The following is a 21,192-nucleotide window of genomic DNA, read 5'->3' as shown; positions in this document are numbered from 1 at the left end:
GACTGTAGGCTCTCTCAATCTCAGCGCTATTGAAATTCTCGGGGGAGAGGGTAGTTTTTTGTTGTGGTGGGGCTGTTCCGTGCATGGTGAGATATCTACCCACTAAATGTCAGGAGCGCCCCCTCGTTGTAACAACAACAAAAAATACCTACAAACATTGCCCAGTATCCCTGGGTCCCCTAGTGAGAACCACTAATCTTCAATGTCCTAAACTCCATAAGACTTTTTAAAATTTTCTGCACAAAGTGAGCTATAAGACAAGCCACAGGCTTTCCAATTTGTAAGAACTTTGTTTTCAAAACTCAGCCTGCTTCTCAGAGGCCATGCCATATAGGGTCATTGAGTCCTCTTACTGTTTCCTTATTTATAAATAGATAAAAATAACAAGATAGCTGGGAGGGGGATGAAGTGCCACAAAGTGTCCATCATAATGTATTTAAAATGCCCAGCAGAGGGTGTGACCCAGACACTGTCCAACACAACTTCCCTTGATTATGTTTGTATCATTTTTTTTTAATGTAAATCCTTCTAAATTCCACATATATGCGTTAGTATACTGTATTGGTGTTTTTCTTTCTGGCTTACTCCAATTAAAGTAAATAAAAAATAATAAAAAAATAAAAATGTAAATCCTACCTGTGAGCTTTGTACTCAGGAAGAAGGCTGAATTTGGACTCAATCAGCCTTGCCTCAAATAACCTGAGCACTCCTATCCATACTCAATTCTTCCATCATTATTCCCTTGAAATCCTTACCTAGACATGTCCCACTAAATACTGGTATCCAAAAGTCTTAAAGTTACTATGGGGGCTTCCCTGGTGGCTCAGTGGTAAAGAATCCACCTGCCAATGCAGGAGATGCAGGTTTGATCCCTGGGTGGGGAAGATTTCCTGGAGGAGGAAATGGCAACCCACTCCAGAATTCTTGCCTGGGATATCCCATGGACAAAGGAGCCTGGTGGGCTAAGGTCCATGGGGTCATAAAGAGCGGACACGACTGAGCACACAGGCATAGGGAAGAAAAACAGAAGGAACGCACATAATCATCTCTGAACTTTGTAATATTTTTTCCTAGACTAAGTATGCCAGAAATGAAGTTTACTCTAAGTAAGCTGTTGGGTGTGTGAATAAATACAGCATCAAACAAAGTGCTTTGCCTTTTATTATCCTTGTGAGAGAGAACATTTTAACATCAAGTGGGTATGTGACTTGTGTGGATATTCCCAGAAACCAGAGAGTGAAAACCCAGTGTTTAGTTCTACATTCTGATCCAGTGATTGACATGTGGCATTCTGGCCTTCATGAACGAGATGTCTTAGAGATATCGGGTCACCCCCTTTGGGGACACGTAAGAGAAATATCTCAGCGCGTTCAGGAAAAGAAGTCACAACATGAGGATCTGGTTGTTCTGGCATCATTGCATTCGATGGTCAGTCTGGGATTGTTCTCTTTCACATCCTTCAACAGCCTCTGGATTTCCACGGTAGATTTGTCCATCTTCAACCTAAGCGTCTTTAAGGAGCCATGGTTCTGTTTTAAAGCCTTAAGGAGCACCACGATGCCACTCTGTCCCCAGGCGTTCTGGCCCAAGTCCAGTGTTTCCAGGCTCCGGCTGCTGACTAGAGCGGAGGCGAGATGCTGACAACTGAAAGGGGTGATGGAGCAGCCCCAGAGCCTGTAGAGGAAGTAGAGAAAGCCACTCATGTAAGCGTGTTCTTAATGGAGAACCTACTGGGTGGCCAGGCACACCCTTACTCCCTGGGGACCTAGTAGGGAAGACATGAACGTTATTCTCTTCGTGGAGCTTATTTTAGCCACATCAGGTCATGTTGTCTTGAAGATGGGATAACGGTATTAGAATAAAATAAATAGGATTATTAAAACAGAGGAGGGTTAGGTAGATTGGTGGTAGTCCATGAATTCCACATTGGAAAGACGATATGAGAAAAAAGAAGTAGAATACAGAGTGAACCATGATGATAACTGAGCAGGTGGAAGTCAGTGTAGCTGAGATGCCAAGTTCACAGGGCAGCAGAAAGAATGGCCCACTATTACACAGAGTGAAGTAAGTCAGAAAGAGAAAGACAAATATCGTATATTAACACATCGATATATATGGAATCTGGAAATGTGGTACTCATGAACCTGTTTTCAGGGCAGCAATGGAGACGCAGGCAAAGAACAGACTTGTGGACACAGTGGAGGAAGGAGAGAATGGGACGAATGGAGAGTAGCAGCATTGAAACGTATATTACGGGATGTAAAATTACACAGCCGGTGAGAATATACAATATGACACAGGGAGCTCAAATCCGGTGCCCTGTGATAACCTAGAGGGGTGGGATGGGCTAGCAGGTGGGAGGGAGGTTCATATATATACCTATGGCCAATTCATGTTCATATATAGCAGAAACAAACATGATATTGTAAAGCAATTATCCTCAAATTAAAAATAAAAGTTTTAAAGTATTCAATAAACAATTTAAAAAAAGAAAGAGTGGCTCATAACTAATTATAGGATCCCATAGACTCTTGTTGGAGAAGGCAATGGCAACCCACTCCAGCATTCTTGACTAGGAAGTCCCATGGACAGAGTCTGAGCCTCGTGGGCTACAGTCCATGGGGTCACTAAGATTCAGACACAACTTAGGAACTGAGCACATAGACTTTTGTAGGCTATTATGTTGGGTAGGCCAAAAGAGTTTATTTGGATTTTTCTGAAAGCTGTTATGAAAAAACCCAAGTGAAAAAAAGCCAACACAAAAAAACCTTCAGATTTTTATCCACAGTGACCCAAGGAACTTTTGTGTCTTGAAACACACGTGCTGTGGCCTGGCTTGCAAGCTAAAAAACATCTCAGGGTGATGGGTTGAGACCCAACATCAGGAAATCAAGAATCAAAACCCACAGACTAGTTCAGAGACAATGGCATAATCTCTATGACACACTGACTGAGGCAAGTCAGAGAAAGACATATCATATGATAATGCTTATGTGGAATCCAAAGAAATAGTACCAAAGGGCCTATGCAAAACAGAGGTTGAGCCACAGATATTGAAAATAAATTATGGTTACCAGAGGGGAAGAAGGCTGCAGGGGTTTAAATTGGGAGCTTGGTATTGATACAGACACACTACTATATATAAAATAGATAATAAGGGCCTACTGGATATAGCACAGGGAACTCTACTCAATACTCTGTAATAACCTATATGGGAAAAGATAACTAAAAAAGAGGGGATATATGTGTAACTGATTCACTTTGCTGTAGAGTAGACATTAGCACAACATTGTAAATCAACTATACTCCAATAATTTTAAAAAAGAAAGAAAATGAGCCATAATGCCATGAAAAGACAAAATTTCAGTTGTTCACTGCTGGCAAAAAAGAAAAACCAAAAATATTTTCAAACATCTTTAAAATGAAGAAAACAACTTACCCTAGACATTTCAGGTTACAATTTGGTTTCTTCAAAGCTTCATAGAGAAAACACAGTCCGGTGGCTATGGGGTTGAAACCCAGGTCCAGGCTGGTGAGGCTGGAGTCTCCCTGGAGAAGCTTTGAGATGTACTTGCAGCCATGTCTGTTTATGTTGCAATGACGCAGTCTGCCAAGACAGTTGTATGAAGAAATTCGATTATCCCTCTGTGACATACACCCTGTGATGTGACAGTTACGTCCAGCTATTAATACTTATTTTCTATGTCTAGTCACATGCTCTCGGGTAAGCTTGTACATAAAGACATGCAAATGGAAGGACTTCCCTGATGGCCCAAGAAGAATCTGTCTTGCAATGCAGGGGACACAGGCTCGATCCCTGGTCGGGCGAACTAAGATTCCACATGCTGTGGAGCAACTAGCCCTCCCACCCCACACTGCAACTATAGAGCCTGCGCTCCATGATGCAGCCAAATTAATGCATTAAAAAAAAAAAAAAAAAAACACGCATGGAATGATGAGTGTTTCCACCCTGCCTAGGTGGTAGAGTGTTCAGCTGGCCTTCATCTGCCCCCTTTCATTTTGGAGAAAAAGACACACACCCGAGATACAGGTTTTCCTTCCATGACAGCATGTCATGCAGGTGAAGGGATCTGGGTTCAGACAGATCTGAGACAGAATGTGAAGCCTCCTTTCTTTCCTGCACAATCAGGTCTTTGGGATTCCATGCTCCTTGTCTCGTGTTTTATTTCAAGCCCTGTATTTGTCCCAGCATAACTCAGTACACCAAAATCTTCACATTCCTGACTTTGAGAGGCTGTGTTTCTCATTAAAACATTGTAGACTCACCAAGAAGCTTAGATGCCTACAAATCCTCCTGACCACAGAGAAAGGTGTTCCCATGATACAACTAGACAGATCTCCCCTGAATACCTTGTGCCCCAAGCATGGCGTAATAGCAACAGAGTCTGAAGTGACAAGACAATGAGCAGGTGGATGGTAACTGGACCAAAAGATGCCATGCTCTGTACTGTGTGAGACCCTAAAAAACTCATACTTGAACCTGGGGAGCTTGGGGAAAGGAGCCAAAGCAAAATCTAAAATTCCCAGTTTTGACAGCCTACAAAATGAAGGTTTGGTCAAACAATGCCTTTATGTTTTTAAGATAATGATCGTTGACAACTCGATGTACAAAGATGTGACCATGGGCAAACTCAGTGACTAAACTTTGGTTTTCTAATTAGCTAATATCAGCACAACTGAAATAAAGGTAACTATATCTATATGCAGGTCAGGAAGCAACAGTTAGAACTGGACATGGAACAACAGAATGGTTCCAAATAGGAAAAGGAGTACATCAAGGCTGTATATTGTCACCCTGCTTATTTAACTTATATGCAGAGTACATCATGAGAAACGCTGGACTGGAAGAAGCACAAGCTGGAATCAAGATTGCTGGGAGAAATATCAATAACCTCAGATACGCAGATGACACCACCCTTATGGCAGAAAGTGAAGAGGAACTAAAAAGCCTCTTGAGGAAAGTGAAAGTGGAGAGTGAAAAAGTTGGCTTAAAGCTGAACATTCAGAAAACGAAGATCATGGCATCCGGTCCCATCACTTCATGGGAAATAGATGGGGAAACAGTGGAAACAGTGTCAGACTTAATTTTGGGGGGCTCCAAAATCACTGCAGATGGTGACTGCAGCCATGAAATTAAAAGACGCTTACTCCTTGGAAGCAAAGTTATGACCAACCTAGATAGCATATTCAAAAGCAGAGACATTAGTTTGCCAACAAAGGTTCATCTAGTCAAGGCTATGGTTTTTCCTGTGGTCACGTATGGATGTGAAAGTTGGACTGTGAAGAAGGCTGAGCGCCGAAGAACTGATGCTTTTGAACTGTGGTGTTGGAAAAGACTCTTGAGAGTCCCTTGGACTACAAGGAGATCCAACCAGTCAATTCTGAAGGAGATCAGCCCTGGGATTTCTTTGGAAGGAATGATGCTAAAGCTGAAACTCCAGTCCTTTGGCAACCTCATGCGAAGAGTTGACTCATTGGAAAAGACTCTGATGCTGGGAGGGATTGGGGGCAGGAGGAGAAGGGGACGACAGAGGATGAGATGGCTGGATGGCATCACTGACTCGATGGATGTGAGTCTGGGTGAACTCCGGGAGTTGGTGATGGACAGGGAGGCCTGGCGTGCTGCGATTCATGGGGTCGCAAAGAGTCGGACACGACTGAGCGACTGAACTGAACTGAACTGATGGCATGTGCTTGTAAGGATTTTTTTTAATTCTTGTAAAATTTAGTAGAATACCTGATGCACAGTAAGTACTAAGTATCAGACATTTTTTGTTGATTAGACACCTAAATCAACTCTGCCTTTAGAATAGGAAAGTCTAATGTAAGTGCTGCAATATTTAAGACAGACAACCAGCAAGGACCTACTGTACAGCACAGGGAACTCTGCTCAGTGTCGTGCAGCAGCCTAGATGGGAGAGCAGTTTGGGAGAATGGATACATGTGTATGTATGGCTGAGTCCCTTCACTGTTCACCTGAAACTATCACAGCATTGTTAATTGGCTATAACCCCCAATATGAAATAAAAAGTTTTGAAAAAAACTATCACAACATTGTTAGTTGGCTATATTCCAATATAGAATAAAGTTTAAAAGTAAAAATCTAGGAGGCTAGATCTCATGTTAAGCAGTCTTACAATAAAATTAGTAATCACAATGAAAATGATAATACATTTTTAAAAATGAAAATGATGAAGTCTTAAAAATTAAAAAAAAAACAGCAATCTGTGTGACATCATACAGGAAGTTTTATATTCTTCTAATGAACACTATTGAGGGAGAAATGACATTTTCCTTTTCTCTCTCTGTCACTATAAACTGAATTTCTGATTCTGCTTTCCAGTCTTAAACCCTACTGTGTAGCTCAATCCACTCCTAATTACTGGCAGATTTCATGCGAATTTTCAGAATATACACAGAACATCAGGCCTGAGAATTAACTGCTTATGTTGAATTCTCAGGAGAAAGAGGCTGGCAGGTCAACCTTACTCTTTAAAAACATGCAGGCATTAGCATCTGTTTCTACCTGTTCTTTTCCTAATTTCCACCAGGATCTTGCTGCTTTCATTCAAGAGGAATTATCAAGTGCTCCAGGGTCTGTCCTACGTGAATCCAGGTGTGTATGTATACATACAACACACAGACACACACACACACAAAAGCCAGCAGGGACTTACACCAAAGTCTGCAGCTGACATTCAGGGTAACGCAAGCCCTCGCACAGAATCTTCACCCCGCCATCCCCAAGGTCATTCTTGGCCAAGCACAGGTGGGTCAACCTCTGGTTGACAATCAAAGCAGAAGACAGCTCCTTACAACAGGCTTGTGTAAGCTGACAGTTCTCCAACCTGTGAAAAAGCACCACATACGTGGTAAGACATTTCCAAAGTTCAAACTTCTCAGCTGACAGCCCTTCTTGAGAGTCCCCACCTGCTCTATCCTATGCTAGTGATCAAAGCCCAAAGGACCAGGAATGAGAGAAAGGCAGGCAAACTTCCCTGGTGGTCCAGTGGTTAAGACTCTGCACTCCCAATGCTAGGGGCCCGGGTTCGATCCCTGGTCAGGAAACTAAGATTCCACACGCTGTAAGCAACTAAGACCTAGCACAGCCTAATTAATTAATAATATTTTTTAAATGTGGGCTTCCCTGGTGGCTCAGTGGTAAAGAATCCACTTGCCAATGCAGGAGATGTGGATTTTATCCCTTGGAAGATCCCCTGGAGGAGGGCATGGCAACCCACCCCAGTATTTTTGCCAGGAAACACCCATGGACAGAGGAGTCTGGTCGGCTATAGTCCATTGGTTGCAAAGAATCAGACATAACTGTGCGCACACACACACACACACACTTTTTTTAAGCATGCATCACCCACCTGGGACCAAAAAAGGGAATCAGGGCTCTCCCCCAGTAAGAAGTCCCATAAGATTTGCCCTGTAAGTCTGGTCTTACCACTGCTCTTCTCTATGTGACTCCAGACCTAAGATGAAGATGCTCCCCGGGAAAAGAGGGACTTACGACAATTTCTGCAGGACGCACTTCGGGTGTCTCAGAGTCAAACACAGCAATTTGACACCCTCATCCAGGAACTCACTGGCCGTGAGATCCAGGCATTTCAGGGACTGGTTGACTTTGAGCGCCGAGGAGAAGTCAGCCCACTGCTGAGTGGTGTCAGAACAAGACCCCAACCTGTGGGATAAATGGGGGCAAGTCATTCTTCTGGGAGGGCAGAGACCCTGTCAGCTTATTATCCTTCCCTGAAGACTCTACCTCTGACTCTCATCTCATTCTACTCCAACACGTGTCAAACCCTGGCCTGAAACAGAGCTCCTTTGTTTCCTCAAGTATCTCCATGCCCATTGGGTCAGCACACAGCCTCATCGCTAAGAAGAGAGAAACTCCATGATACAATTCTGTGTGAAGTTTTGCCAACGTGGTCTGCTATTTTCTCAAACCCCACCTTTTACATCATCATTTTTCTTGAACTAAGTCTGTCCTAATTCCACTTAATATTTTTTAATCAATCTTTATTAGAATATAGTGGCCTCTATGATGTTATATTAGTCTATTGTATGACAAAATGAATCAATGACACATATCCATATATTCTCACCTTCCACTTAAATTTAAACATGATTCTAATAGAAAAAAGTTGATGCCTGATACTCAAACTTCAACTTCAGAAGTTATTAGGGAATATGCTAACTAAAACAAGGAAGAACAATTGAATACTTAGGCAGCTGGGTCCAAAGTTTGAAGTTTGTGTTGCCAGAATAATTGGAAACTTCTGTGGATCAAAATGAATATGATACAGCTATTTTAGAGAACATCGGGGCAATCCATTAATCCATCACATGGGGTCTGAAGCTCAGCTGCTCTTGTAGATACAGATCAGAATACAGGACTTTAGGACAAGCTTGTTTGAATCATGGCTCTGCCCCTTACTACATTCGCAATATTTACAAGTTTTTGTTGTTATTGCTCAGTCGGTAAGTCATGCCTGACTCTTTCAGACTTCAGGAACTGCAGCACACCAGGTTTCCCTGTCCTTCACTATCTCCCAGAGTTTGCTCAAGTTCACAAGTTAGTTGAACTTTTTAATATTCTTTTTTTCTTTCATCTGTACTTTGGGGAGAGAGGATACCTTTTAGGTCAATCAAATAAAGAATATAATCAATCCATACTCTGCCTACTAGAATATATGTCATAAGTAAACCTGGAGCTCTTAAAAACCAGTGCCTTTCCTCCCTCAAAGTTTAACCTATAAAAAGGACACTGTAAGTTAACTTAAATAATTTGAATACAAGGCAAAATGTAAAGTGTCTCAAGTCAATGAGCAAAACTAGGAGACTGTGTACCAGCCATTTGTCATTTTGAAGATTTGGTAATCCACTTAGAAACATCATTTATTGAGGGCAGGAGGAGAAGGGGACAACAGAGGATTAGATGGTTGGATGGTATCACCAACTCAATGGACATGAGTTTGAATAAGCTCCTGGAGTTGGTGATGGACAGGGAAGCCTGCCATGCTGCAGTCCATGGAGTCACAAAGAGCTGGACACAACTGAGCAACTGAACTGAACAGAGTAATAGATTTTTTTTCTAATTTAATGAAATTCTGAGTGTTTCTTTGCATTCAGGGCTTACTAGTCAGTCCAGAAGACTAGCTGGCTGGGGGAAGATTATTGGCTGACATACCATCAATATTCTATTAATATCTGGGAATATGCTCCCCTGTTTAGCATGGTGCCCGATCAGCATAGCAATCTGCTGTTTTGTTCAGAACTCACAGCATCCTTATGCTGAGGACAGCAATGACATGAGATCTACCTCAGATACTGAAGATTGCATCTAGGATGTTTCAGGATCTCACACAACAGCAGCAGCAGGATCTTATCACCACGGACACTGCCTTCCAGAACCAGGTGTGTCAGAGTCTTCTTACCAATGAAAGCCAGACAGAAGTCCCGGTAAGCACTGGCAGGAGAGACATTTTTAATCCTGAAAGTGAAAGTGTTAGTCACTCAGTTGTGTCCGACTCCTGCAATCCCATGGACTCTACCTTGCCAGACTCCTTTGTCTATGGGGTTCTACAGGCAAGAATACTGGAGTAGGTAGCCATTCCCTTCTCTAAGGGAATCTTCCTGACCTGGGGATAGGGAATATAAAAAGAAGGGGTTCTGTTTTGTGTGTTGTAGATGGATGGTGCTGGGAACACAAAGTACAAGGATAAGTCACAAGTCAAGATTGGGATAGGGAGACATTTCATGCAAAGATGGGGTCAATAAAGGATAGAAATGGTATGGACCTAACAGAAGCAGAAGATATTAAGAAGAGGTGGCAAGAATACACAGAAGAACTATACAAAAAAAGATCTTTATGACCCAGATAACCATGATGATGTGATCATTCACCTAGAGCCAGACATCCTAGAATGAGAAGTCAAGTAGGCCTTAGGGAGCATCACTAAGAACAAAGCTAGTGGAGGTGATGGAATTCCAGTTAAGCTATTTCAAATCCTAAAAGATGATGCTGTGAAAGTGCTGCACTCAATATGCCAGCAAATCTGGAAAACTCAGCAGTGGCCACAGGACTGGAAAAGGTCAGTTTTCATTCCAAACCCAATGAAAGGCAATGCCAAAGAATGCTCAAACTACTGCACAATTACACTCATCTCACATGCTAGCAAAATAATGCTCAAAATTCTCCAAGCCAGGCTTCAACAGTACGTGAACCATGAACTTCCAGATGTTCAAGCTGGATTTAGAAAAGGCAGAGGAATCAGAGATCAAATTACCAACATCCATTGGATCATCAAAAAAGCAAAGAGAATACCAGAAAAAAACATCTACTTCTGCCTTACTGATTAACCCAAAGACTTTGACTGTGTAGATCACAACAAACTGTGGAAAATTCTGAAAGAGATGGGAATACCAGACCACCTGACCTGCCTCCTGAGAAATCTGTATGCAGGTCAAGAAGCAACAGTTAAAACTGGACATGAAACAACAAACTGGTTCCAAATTGGGAAAGGAGTACATCAAGGCTGTATATTGTCACCCTGCTTATTTAACTTATATGCAGAGTACATCACACAAAATGCCAGGCTGGATGAAGAACAAGCTGCAATCAAGATTGCCGGTAGAAATATCAATAACCTCAGATATGCAGATGACACCACCCTTATGGCAGAAAGCAAAGAAGAACTAAAGAGCCTCTTGATGAAAGTGAAAGAGGAGAGTGAAAAAGTTGGCTTAAAACTCAACATTCAGAAAATGAAAATCATGGCATCTGGTCCCATCACTTCATGGCAAATAGATGGGGAAACAATGGAAACAGTGACAGACTTTATTTTCTTGGGCTCCAAAATCACTGCAGATGGTGATGGCAGCCATGAAGTTAAAAGACGCTTGCTTCTTGGAAGAAAACCTATGACAACCTAGACAGCATATTAAAAAGCAGAGACATTACTTTGCCAACAAAGGTCCATCTAGTCAAAGTTATGATTTTTTCCAGTAGTCAGGTATGGATGTGAGAGTTGGACTATAAAGAAAGCTGAATGTTGAAGAACTGATACTTTTGAACTGTGGTGCTGGAGACAACTCTTGAGTCCCTTGGACTGCAAGGAGATCAAACCAGTCAATCCTAAAGGAAATCAACCCTGAATATTTATTGGAAGGGCTGATGTTAAAGCTGAAACTCCTGTACTTTGGCCACCTGATGTGAGGCACTGACTCCTTGGAAAAGACCCTGATGCTGGGAAAGATTGAAGGCAGAAAGAGAAGGGGATGGCAGAGGATAAGATGGTTGGATGGCATCACTGACTCAATGGACATGAGTTTGAGCAAGCTCCAGGAGTTGGTGATGGACAGGGAAGCCTGGAGTGCTGCAGTCCATGGGGTCACAGAGAGTCAGACACGACTGAGTGACTGAACTGAACTTACTTGTAGAATTAGTCAATGGAGTGATATGTGGAAAGAAGAGAAGGACAGACCACTAGGGGAAGCAGTATATGATGATAAGGAAGATGGAATTCGATGGTAAAGGGTTTGATGCTCTTTGCTTATGCTGATCTTCTGAGAAACTCTCTCTATCCTTTTTTTTTATTGTAGGGGAACAAAATTTGTCACCCCAAAATGTCTCTTTGATGTGAAGATTATTTCAAGTTGAGAATAAACAAGAACTGAAAACACTTGGGAAGACATTTTGATCTTTCCCCTAACTTCCTGAAGAATTTAGATAGTTCTGTTCCTTTAACCAAGCTTCCCTTGGTGGCCCAGTGGTAAAGAATCCACCTGCCAATGCAGGAGATACAGATCTGATCCTTCATCTACCAAACATTTGATTTCCATCTCCAAGTGATTTGCCTTCCTCCCCTTTGAAGTCCCAAACCACAACCCTTATCATCCTTTATTCTCTTTAACAGAAGGTTGTAGTTAACATGAAGATTTCAGTCACTGGGGTAGTTGCTCAGTTTTTCTGGGTCTCTCCCATGTATAGATGCTATTAAATGTTTGATTTTCTTTTCCTAATCTGTCTCATATCAATTTCATTTTCCAACCAGCCAGAAGTATAGAGAGAGTTTTCTTCCTCTCAGACAGTATTATGTCCTTTATTTCTTTCAGCATTAAGTCCACACACAGCTTTTCCTCCTCCTCAATGCCTGACTTTTTCTGGAAAAAAATAAATCACTTCCTACCATATCCCCATGTAGTCATTTGCATTTCCATACACAGTTTTCATTCAAGCTACAGTAAGTTATGGACTATAAGTCAGCAAATAAGTTACAGACTCCTTGAACATATGGACCATTAAAGGCTGCATGGAGGACTTCTCCAGTGGTCCAGTGGTCAAGAATCCACCTGCCAGTGCAGGGGACGCAGGTTTGGTCCCTGGTCCAGGAACACTCCACATGCCATGGGACAACTAAGCCCACGCACCACAACTACTGAGCCTGCACTCTAGAGCCCATGCTCTGCAACAAGAGAAGCTACTGCAATGAGAAGCCCCCGATCTGCACAACTAGAGAAAGCCTGTGAAGCAACAAAGACCCATGATAGCCATAAATAAGTAAATTTTTTTTTTTTAGGCAACTATTCCAATTCTTTATATTCTGACCACCTGACTGGATGGAGCCTGATTTGACATTCCAATACTGCTTTCAGATTTTAAATGCCCATTGCAATCCATCCTAAAGGAAATCAGTCCTGAATATTCATTGGCAGGACTGATGATGAAGCTGAAACTCCCATACTTTGGCCACCTGATGCAAAGAGCTGACTCATTGGAAGAGATCCCGGTGCTGGGAAAGATTGAAGGCAGGAGGAGAAGGGGACAACAGAGGCTGAGATGGTTGGATGGCATCACTGACTCAATGGACATGAGTTTGAGTAAACTCTGGGCGTTGGTGATGGACAGGGAGGCCTGGTGTGCTGCAGTCCATGGGGTTGCAAAGAGTCAGACGTGACTGAACTGAACTGAACTGCAGGATCAGCTGCCACTTACACAACTTTCTGGAGATGACAGGTGACATGGGTTATCTGCTCGCAAAGAATCCTCACCGAGGAGTGACTCAGGAAGCTTTCCTTCACATCCAGAAAGTTCAGGTTCTCATTTGAACTGAACACAGAGCAGAGATCTGCCCAGAGTTGGAGAGAATGATGGTCATGCTGTGACCTAGGAGAAAAGCACAGACAGGAAAGTCTATGAAAGAGAACCATCAACAAAAGGGCAGGGGTGGTGGAAAAACTGGTGAGCTCTTCAAAAGGTACAAACATCTGGTTGTAAGATAACAAAGCCCTGGGATGTAATGGATGACATGGTGACTATATATGAAAACAAAATTTTTGAAAAGAACTGGCAGGGGAGGAAATTATATGAGATGTCTAGAACATGCGAGCCCACATGTCAACAATGACACTAAAAGTAAGGTTCCAAAGCCCCCATTCCTCATCTGAATATCGTGTTTCTCAGCTTTAATGGTGACACGGCAGGAAGAAATTTCAGTGAGAACTCAGACCCTAACCCAGAAGGAGTCATAGGAGACTCTGTCCTCTTCCTAAAACAGTGTGAAGCTGAAGATGGGAGAACTAGGAAAGTAAAACAACAACAACAACTGAGTTCTTACGTTTCATTCTGAGGGTCTGATTTCAATGCGGGATCATTCTCCAGGAATATCTTCTTTCCTACCTGCAGTGAGATCTTCTGTAAGTTGGCACAATGTTTAAGGCAGAAGGAAGACTGCATCATTTCGGATGTATTCATCAAGTGAATGGACATCTCCTTGACATGGGCCATGGCATCTTTCACGAGCTGCTCCTCCTGAGACTCGTACAGACAGCTCAGAACCTCCTTCGTGTCTGTCACCGAGAAGGATTTCTTCCCATGGGGCATCAATGTGTATTTCAGTAGCTCCCGCTTGATCTCCGTTGATACCAGACAGCCGAAAGTCGTCTCCAGCTCCATGGCCCTTCTTTCGTTGCAGAGGCCAAACAGGAAGTACCCGACGTGGGTCAGGCTGGGGTTCTTCAGCCTTTCCTCCTTGGACAGCAGTTTCCCCACATTCCCAACGTGCCACCGGCGGCCGCCCAGCCCTTCCTCCTCTTGCTCTTCTGGCTCCAACACATAGAACATGGCGGCCAGAAACTGCTGGACGCTGAGATGGATGAAAGAGTAGCAGGCCTCACCGTCTTCACTCTTCTGGAGAATATTCCCGTCCAGGAAAGGACAGAGGGCAGACGGGTCCACGCCAAGTCGCCTGAGGTCTTCCCCATCGAACACAGAGCTCTGCGTCCACACGCCCTCAGCAGCCAAGAGGCACAGGGGCTTGAGCGGAGCCTGGAGGCCCCGCCTGGGGCCGCCGCCATGCGGTGGGGTGAAGCGGCCGCAGAGGAAGCGCAGGAACAGGGCCGTGGTGGTCCTGCAGGTGGCGGCGGGGTCCTCCCCCCTCTCCATCTGCTGTCTCAGGCAGGTGCAGACCATCCAGCACACGGAGGGCGCCGAGCCCAGCTGGAACAGAGCCGCGTTGTTCTTCATCAAGTCGAAAGCTCGCAGGGCCTGACTCTCCTCTTCAAAGTGTTTCAGGAAATACGCCTTCCGGTCCTCCTCCAAGAAGCCCTCCATCTCTATGAAGAGCGGCTGTTCTGTTAAGAGCCGCAGCTCCCTCAGGGCTCCCGGTCGGGTGGTGATGAGTAAGGTGGCCTTGGGTAGCATCTTTCTCTTCAGTAAACTCCCCAGGAGGACGGGCACCGGCTTCTGCTTCTTCCAGTCGCCACATATGTCGTGGATGAGTGCCCCCGAGGGGACCTTCAGCTCATCAAAACCATCGAGGATGAGCAGGACTTTCTGTGCCTGGGCCAGGATCGCCGGTATGTCCTCCTGCACATGTGGCCAGTTGGCAGATATCAGCTCTGCAAAGGTGCACGTCCGCCTGTGGTTGAGCCCCTTGCAGCTGAGGTAGAAGGCAGAGTTGGAGGTCTCTGCCAGGTCATCCTGCATCCAGTCCAGCATCAGCTCCTTGGCCCGTGTGGTTTTCCCGACGCCGGCAGGACCATACAGCACCATCGTGAGTGGGGTGGACTGTGTGGGTGCCTGCGGGTTCAGGTATGTTATCAGCTTGGGGCTTCTCTGGGTAATGTTGTAGTGGAAACCACCATCATCTCCTGACCACAGTATATCCTTCCAGACGGAGAATTTCTCCATGGTGTTTCTGTATCTCCTCTTCACCTGTACTGATGTGCAAGGGGAGAGCATTGAGGTGAAAGTGATTATACTCAACTGGAACATTCATACTGTAAAGGACCAGCATTAGGGAGGAAGAAATGGGCTTCCCCTCTCCTGGGTTCTTCTGACTGGTCTAAGAATTAAATTGACGTCAGATGAATTAACAAGAGAATAAAAAAAGCATTTTAATAACAAGAACGAGAACCCAGGAAAACTGAATTAACTCAACAAAATGGCTGAAACCCTCCCCTTAAAAATTATCTTCAGCTTAAACAAAAAGAGGCTGCTGAAGGTAATAGCTTTGAACTCAAAGGGGAGGAGGGAAATACAGGTGAAGATGGAAAAGCAAATGTTTGGTAAAGCATCATTTGGGGGGCCAGCAGAGACGATGGGACTCAGGGCAGACTCTGAGCACCAAGTCCTGCTGGTTTCTCCCACTGTCCTCCACCCATGTTCTTTGCAGACATCTCTGATGATAGAGACCCTGTTCCCAGAATGATGGTTGTTGTTTTAGTCGCTCAGTCGTGTCTAACTCTTTGCAACCCCATGGACTATAGCCTACCAGGCTCCTGTGCCCATGTAATTCTCCAGGCAAGAACACTGGAGTGGGTTGCCATGCCCTTCTCCTCTTAGGCCCTATCCCAGGCCTATAAAATCAGTAACCCTGGAGATGGGCTCAGGAAACTGTTTTTAACAAACCTTCCAGGTGATTATGATAAATATTAGTTACAGGATCATGGGCATAGGGAAACAAAGACCCAGGTTCTCCCAGTTGCTTGAGTTGAAGCCAAGATTATATCCAGGAGTTTAACTCAAAAATCTGTGCTCTCAATCACTGACATTTCCTCATTGAAGTGAACGTCGCTCAGTCATGTCCGACTCTTTGCGACCCCATGCACTATATAGTCCGTGGAATTCTCCAGGCCGCAATACTGGAGTGGGTAGCCTTTCCCTTCTCCAGGGGATCATCCCAACTCAAGGATAGAATCCAGGTCTCCCACATTGCAGGATTCTGTACCAGCTGAGCCACCAGGGAAGCCCAAGGATACTGGAGTGGATAGCCTTTCCCTTCTCCAGCAGAACTTCCCAACTCGGGAATCAAACCAGGGTCTCCTGCATTGCAGGTGAATTCTTTACCAACTGAGCTATCAGGGAAGCCTCAGTGAAACAAGAAGGAAATAAACAAAAATCCTTACATCCCCCTGCATTAAGTGGGCAACACTCAGGGATGATTCACAAGATGAAAAACACAGTTTAGTAAGTACTTGGTGGGGTGGGGTGGGGTGGAGGTACACCCAATCAGAAGACTTATTATGCAAAATATTTCAAAACACAATGTATGATAAGGGCTCATGATCATTATTTAACATAAAAGATATTTAACATAAAAACACTCATGCAGGGACTTCCCCGGTGGTCCAGTGACTGGGACCTTGCCTTCTGATGCAGGGGTTGCAGGTTCAATCCCTGGTCAGAGAGCTAAAATCCCACACGCCTCATGGCCAAAAAAACCAAAACATAAAAAAGAAGCAGAAGCAATATTGTAACAAACTCAATAAAGACTTAAAAATAGTCCACATCAAAAAAAAAACTTAAAAAAAATTAAAATGTTCATGCTAAAATGCTAAATCAGAGGAGCACAATAATCGAAAAACATCACCACACCTGAAATGTGCCAATTAAAGCAAGACAACCAGAAGGGGGAAAATTCCATAGGAAGTCATTGGCAGCTACCCCCATCCAAGTCTTTTCTCCACCTAATAAAGAGAGAGTTCAGCCTGAGGACTTCAAAAAATCCTTCTAAGGGACTTCCCTGGCACTGCAGTGGTTAGGACTCAGTGCTTCCACTACAGGGGTCATGGGTTCCAAGATCCCACAGGCTGCTGCTTGGCCAAAAAATAATAAAAGCCTCATGCCAGCCATTAAAGCTTGCAATGTTCAGTGCTACAGACTCCACCAATAATCGCCACTGACTTAAAAGACAAGACAGAGAAACAGACTGGAGAGTCGGTACTCACCTCCCTCCAGCTAGGACTCAGTTGCAGCCTGTGGGTATTTCACACAAATGAAATCTCCAATAAGAAAAGCCCCCCTTCGCCAGCCCATGCTCTGGGATTGGCCCACAGGCCCCAGGGTGAGGGCTGGACTTCCTGCCCAGGGTGAAATGGCCCTCCTACCAACAGTGGCTTGTTCTCAATCTTGAAAATGCGACTCACATTGCAATCACCCAGGTCCTACCCTTGGTGATCCTAATTGAATTGGTCTGGGGTGGGGCTTTAGGAAGCCAGGAGGCTTCTTCAGGTGATTCTTACATCCACCAGAGTCCTTGACCTTCCGCAGTTAACAGAAACTGATCAGAAGCCAGACAGGTAATTCAGGCATGGCTTAACCAGGGTCCCTGCTGCAGCAGGGGGAAGTGAGAACAAGAAACAGTTTCCCTGGACAGCTTGCTTATTCCTGAGGAGGGGAGGGTGAGCTGGTTCCTTATATAGGGAGAGGGTAGGGGTGTCCAGGGGTCAGGCTGGAGGGGCAGCTTGCATGGTTTGGCCCCTTCTAAGGAGGTGTTGAGTGTAGGGGGCATGACACAGGACTCTGCTTTTGCTCCAGGCTCTTCAAAATTGGCAGTTGGGCTTTTGGGTCTCTTTGTTTCTTTTGTCCAGAATTTGCCCCAACTGCACATGTACACGGTTATTTTTAGTCCCATATAGTTTCTTTGTGGCTTCCACAGGTGGCTCAGTGGTAAATAATCCCCCTGCCAAAGGAGGAGCCACAGGAGACCCAGGTTCAATCCCTGGGCCGGGAAGATCCCCTGGAGAAGGAAATGGCACCCACTCCAGTATTCTTGTGGGAAATCCCATGGACAGAGGAGCCTGATGCAGTCTGTGGGCCTGCAGAGAGTCAGACTTGACTTAGCAACTGAGCACGCACACAAGTTTCTTTCTGGTCTTTGTGTTGTTGTTGATGATTTTTTTTCATGAGTCAGGTTTGTTGGGTTTTTTTTACCAGCTTTTGAAAACATAATTAACAAATAGACATTTTATATATTTAAGGTGTACTATGTGATATATGTTTACACTGTGAAATAATCACCGCCATCAAGCTAGCACATCCATCACTTCACACACACTGTGTGTGTGTGTGTGTGTGTGTGTGTGTGTGTGTGTGTAAGAAGTATTTTCTATTTTGCCCTGATTTGCTGAAATTGGAAGATCTTTGGCCAGAGACTTTCTGGATATTTTCACTCAAAACATAGGAGAAAAGCCTTGATTACTGTTGTCAACGTTTCTTTCTGTTTCCCCACAAAATAAACTACATAGTATTTTGTTTAGTCTTATCAATCAATAAGCCTAAGCAAATGGGAATTGAAATCCCATCTTGCCATGTATCAACCTACTATTTATAAGCAGTATCTGGCAATTCGATGTTTCTATGCACACACGTACAATACAAACGCTGAGAATGTATTTCTCTTTCACTCTGTAAAAAGTTGCATCTCTCATCTTCTTTTCAACACTCACACTTATGATTCAGAAATGTTGAAATACAAATCCAGTCAATGTATTGACAATTAACTTCACCAATAAACAGTGGGTACAAATTAAACCAAAAATGGTGTTTATTGGAAGCCTATCTCATAAAGAATGGGGACACGTTCATGTACTCCTAGGAGAGATGACAGCTGTGCAAATTAAACAAATGCCCGAGAAAACTAATAGCTACCAAAACAGGTTATGTTAGCCATGGCCTGCAGTGCCATTCAGCATTTTAAAGGATGGTTTAACAGCCTGTATAATTAAAGGGAAGTATCAATGATTGGTTTTTAAATGAAAATTAATAATAGTATTAATTTTTATTAATAATAAAACTATTATTTTGTTAATAACAATAAAATTGTGGAACAAACTATTGCTTAGAACCATTGTAACAACATTGCACATATTACACCCTTTAAATCTCATAAAATTTATGAAGTAGTTACTATGATTATTTCAGTCTTTTGAATGCTAAACAGTAATGTTCAGGGGAATTCCCTGGTGGTTCAGTGGTTAAAACTCTGGACTTCCAATGATGCAGGGGGCACTGGTTTTATCCCTGGTCAGGGAACAAAGATCCTACATGCCAACCATTGCAGCCAAAAAAAAACATTTTTTTAAGTAACGCTCAATTAGCTATAGGATTATAATTGGCTGATCCAGGGTTCAAATCAAGACAATAAGGCTTGTCAGTCAGTGCCTTGAACTATTAGCTAAGGCCAATAGCTAACTAACCAACTAAATCACCAAGTATATAGTTGTTTACTCACACATTTGTTGCTGTCTTTGTTCAGTTGCTCAGTCATGTCCGACTCTTTGCAACCCCATGGGCTGCAGCACGCCAGGCTTCCCTGTCCTTCACCATCTCCTGGAGCTTGCTCAAATTCATGTCCATTGAGTCAGTGATGCCATCCAACCATCTGGTCCTTTGTCATCCCCTTCTCCTCCCGCCTTCAATCTTTCCCTGCATCAGGGTCTTTTCCGGTTTCTCACACATGCACACACATATTTCAGAATTCAGAAAACCCGCTGGAAAAAATACAATCCCATATATATCCTTGGAATCATATGTGTTGTGAGCCAGTCTTTACATGATTTTATTTAATCATCCCATAACCCTACATGGGCTCTGAACATTCTCATTTACGAGTGAAGAAATTAAGACTGAAATGTCAGCTAACATCCCGAAGTTCATATAACTCATGGGTGGCAGGGGAGAGGGGTGCAATTAAACAGCCTTCTGAATAATTGAGTTTGGGGAGGGTAGACCAAGCCCACGAAGGTGGTCGGATATTCAAAAGAGGAACTCTGTGGCCAGAACATTGCACTGGTTAAGTTGATAAGAAGCCACAATTCCAAAATACTTCAACAGCATGTCCAGTGCTGTTACAACTGACTTAAGCCAGGCCGTGGGTCTCTGTAAACAGGCAGGTGAAGGTCACGGACAAGGCAGGACTGTTACCCTGAGAAGTAGAAATAAAACCTACCATCTAAATCACCTGCTTCTAACTCACAGGCTTGGAGAATGAACTTATGGTGGCCACGGGGAGGGACTGGGGGAAAGATAGTTAGGGAGTTTGGGATCAACATATACATATTGCTGTATTTAAAATGGAGAACCAACAAGGACCTGCTGTGGAGCACAGGGAACTCTGCTCCCTGTTCTGTGGCAGCCTGGATGGGAGAGGGGCTTGGGGGAGAACGGATACATGTAAAGGTAAGGCTGAGTCCCTTCACTATCCACTTGACATGATCACAACAGTGTTCGTCGGCTGTAACCCTCGATACAAAATAAAAAGTTGAAAAAGAAATAAATTTCTTCTAATTTGGGTCTCCAAATGCTGCCATTGGTGACCACATAGATGAACCTGGAGGGCATTCTTCTAAGTGAAATTAAGCCTGACAGAGAAAGTCACATGGTGAAAGGTATCACCTATATGTGGAATCTTAGGATACAGGATGCTTGGGGCTGGTGCACTGGGATGACCCAGAGGGATGGTATGGGGAGGGAGGTGGGAGGGGGGTTCAGGATTGGGAACACATGTACACCCATGGCAGATTCATGTTGATGTATGACAAAACCAATACAATATTGTAAAGTAATTAGCCTCCAATTAAAATTTTTAAAAAAAAAGAATAGGAAAAAAAAAGCTGAACTTGTGGAGACAAGAGAGTAGAACAGTGGTTCCCAGGGGCTGGGGAGGTGGGGAAAAGGGAGACACTGGTCAAAGCCACAAACATCAGTGATTCTGATACCTGACCGGTTACCAAACTAAGAGCATGACTTGACTAGGAAAGGACTGAACCTCACCCCACGATGGATAAAAGCCATCGTATCCTCTACTGGGGGATGACTGGCATGCTTCCAGCCGTATGAAGAATACTGGCATTATCATGTCAAGTGAAACCTTGGTTTTT

General features: G+C 43.8%; 1 protein-coding gene and 1 non-coding gene across 2 annotated transcripts; one reads left to right on the top strand and one right to left on the bottom strand.

The window, feature by feature from the left end:
• Positions 1–1,122: 1,122 nt before the first annotated feature.
• LOC133231103 (NACHT, LRR and PYD domains-containing protein 2-like) lies at positions 1,123–15,714 on the bottom strand. The gene is made up of 7 exons (XM_061389347.1): positions 13,647–15,714; positions 13,025–13,195; positions 9,350–9,520; positions 7,538–7,708; positions 6,699–6,869; positions 3,440–3,607; positions 1,123–1,674 (listed from the first exon to the last, which is right to left on the bottom strand). The coding sequence occupies exons 1-7, from the start codon at positions 15,302–15,304 to the stop codon at positions 1,371–1,373; spliced, it is 2,814 nt and encodes a 937-aa protein (XP_061245331.1). The 5' UTR covers positions 15,305–15,714; the 3' UTR covers positions 1,123–1,370.
• On the top strand, positions 7,017–7,089 carry TRNAG-CCC (transfer RNA glycine (anticodon CCC)). Its single transcript has one exon. It is a non-coding gene; the product is annotated as a tRNA-Gly (tRNA).
• Positions 15,715–21,192: the final 5,478 nt, after the last annotated feature.

This window comes from Bos javanicus, chromosome 18 (assembly GCF_032452875.1).
Source record: "Bos javanicus breed banteng chromosome 18, ARS-OSU_banteng_1.0, whole genome shotgun sequence".
Classification (NCBI taxonomy): Eukaryota; Metazoa; Chordata; class Mammalia; order Artiodactyla; family Bovidae; genus Bos; species Bos javanicus.
This window is presented reverse-complemented; position numbering and strand designations above follow the sequence as displayed.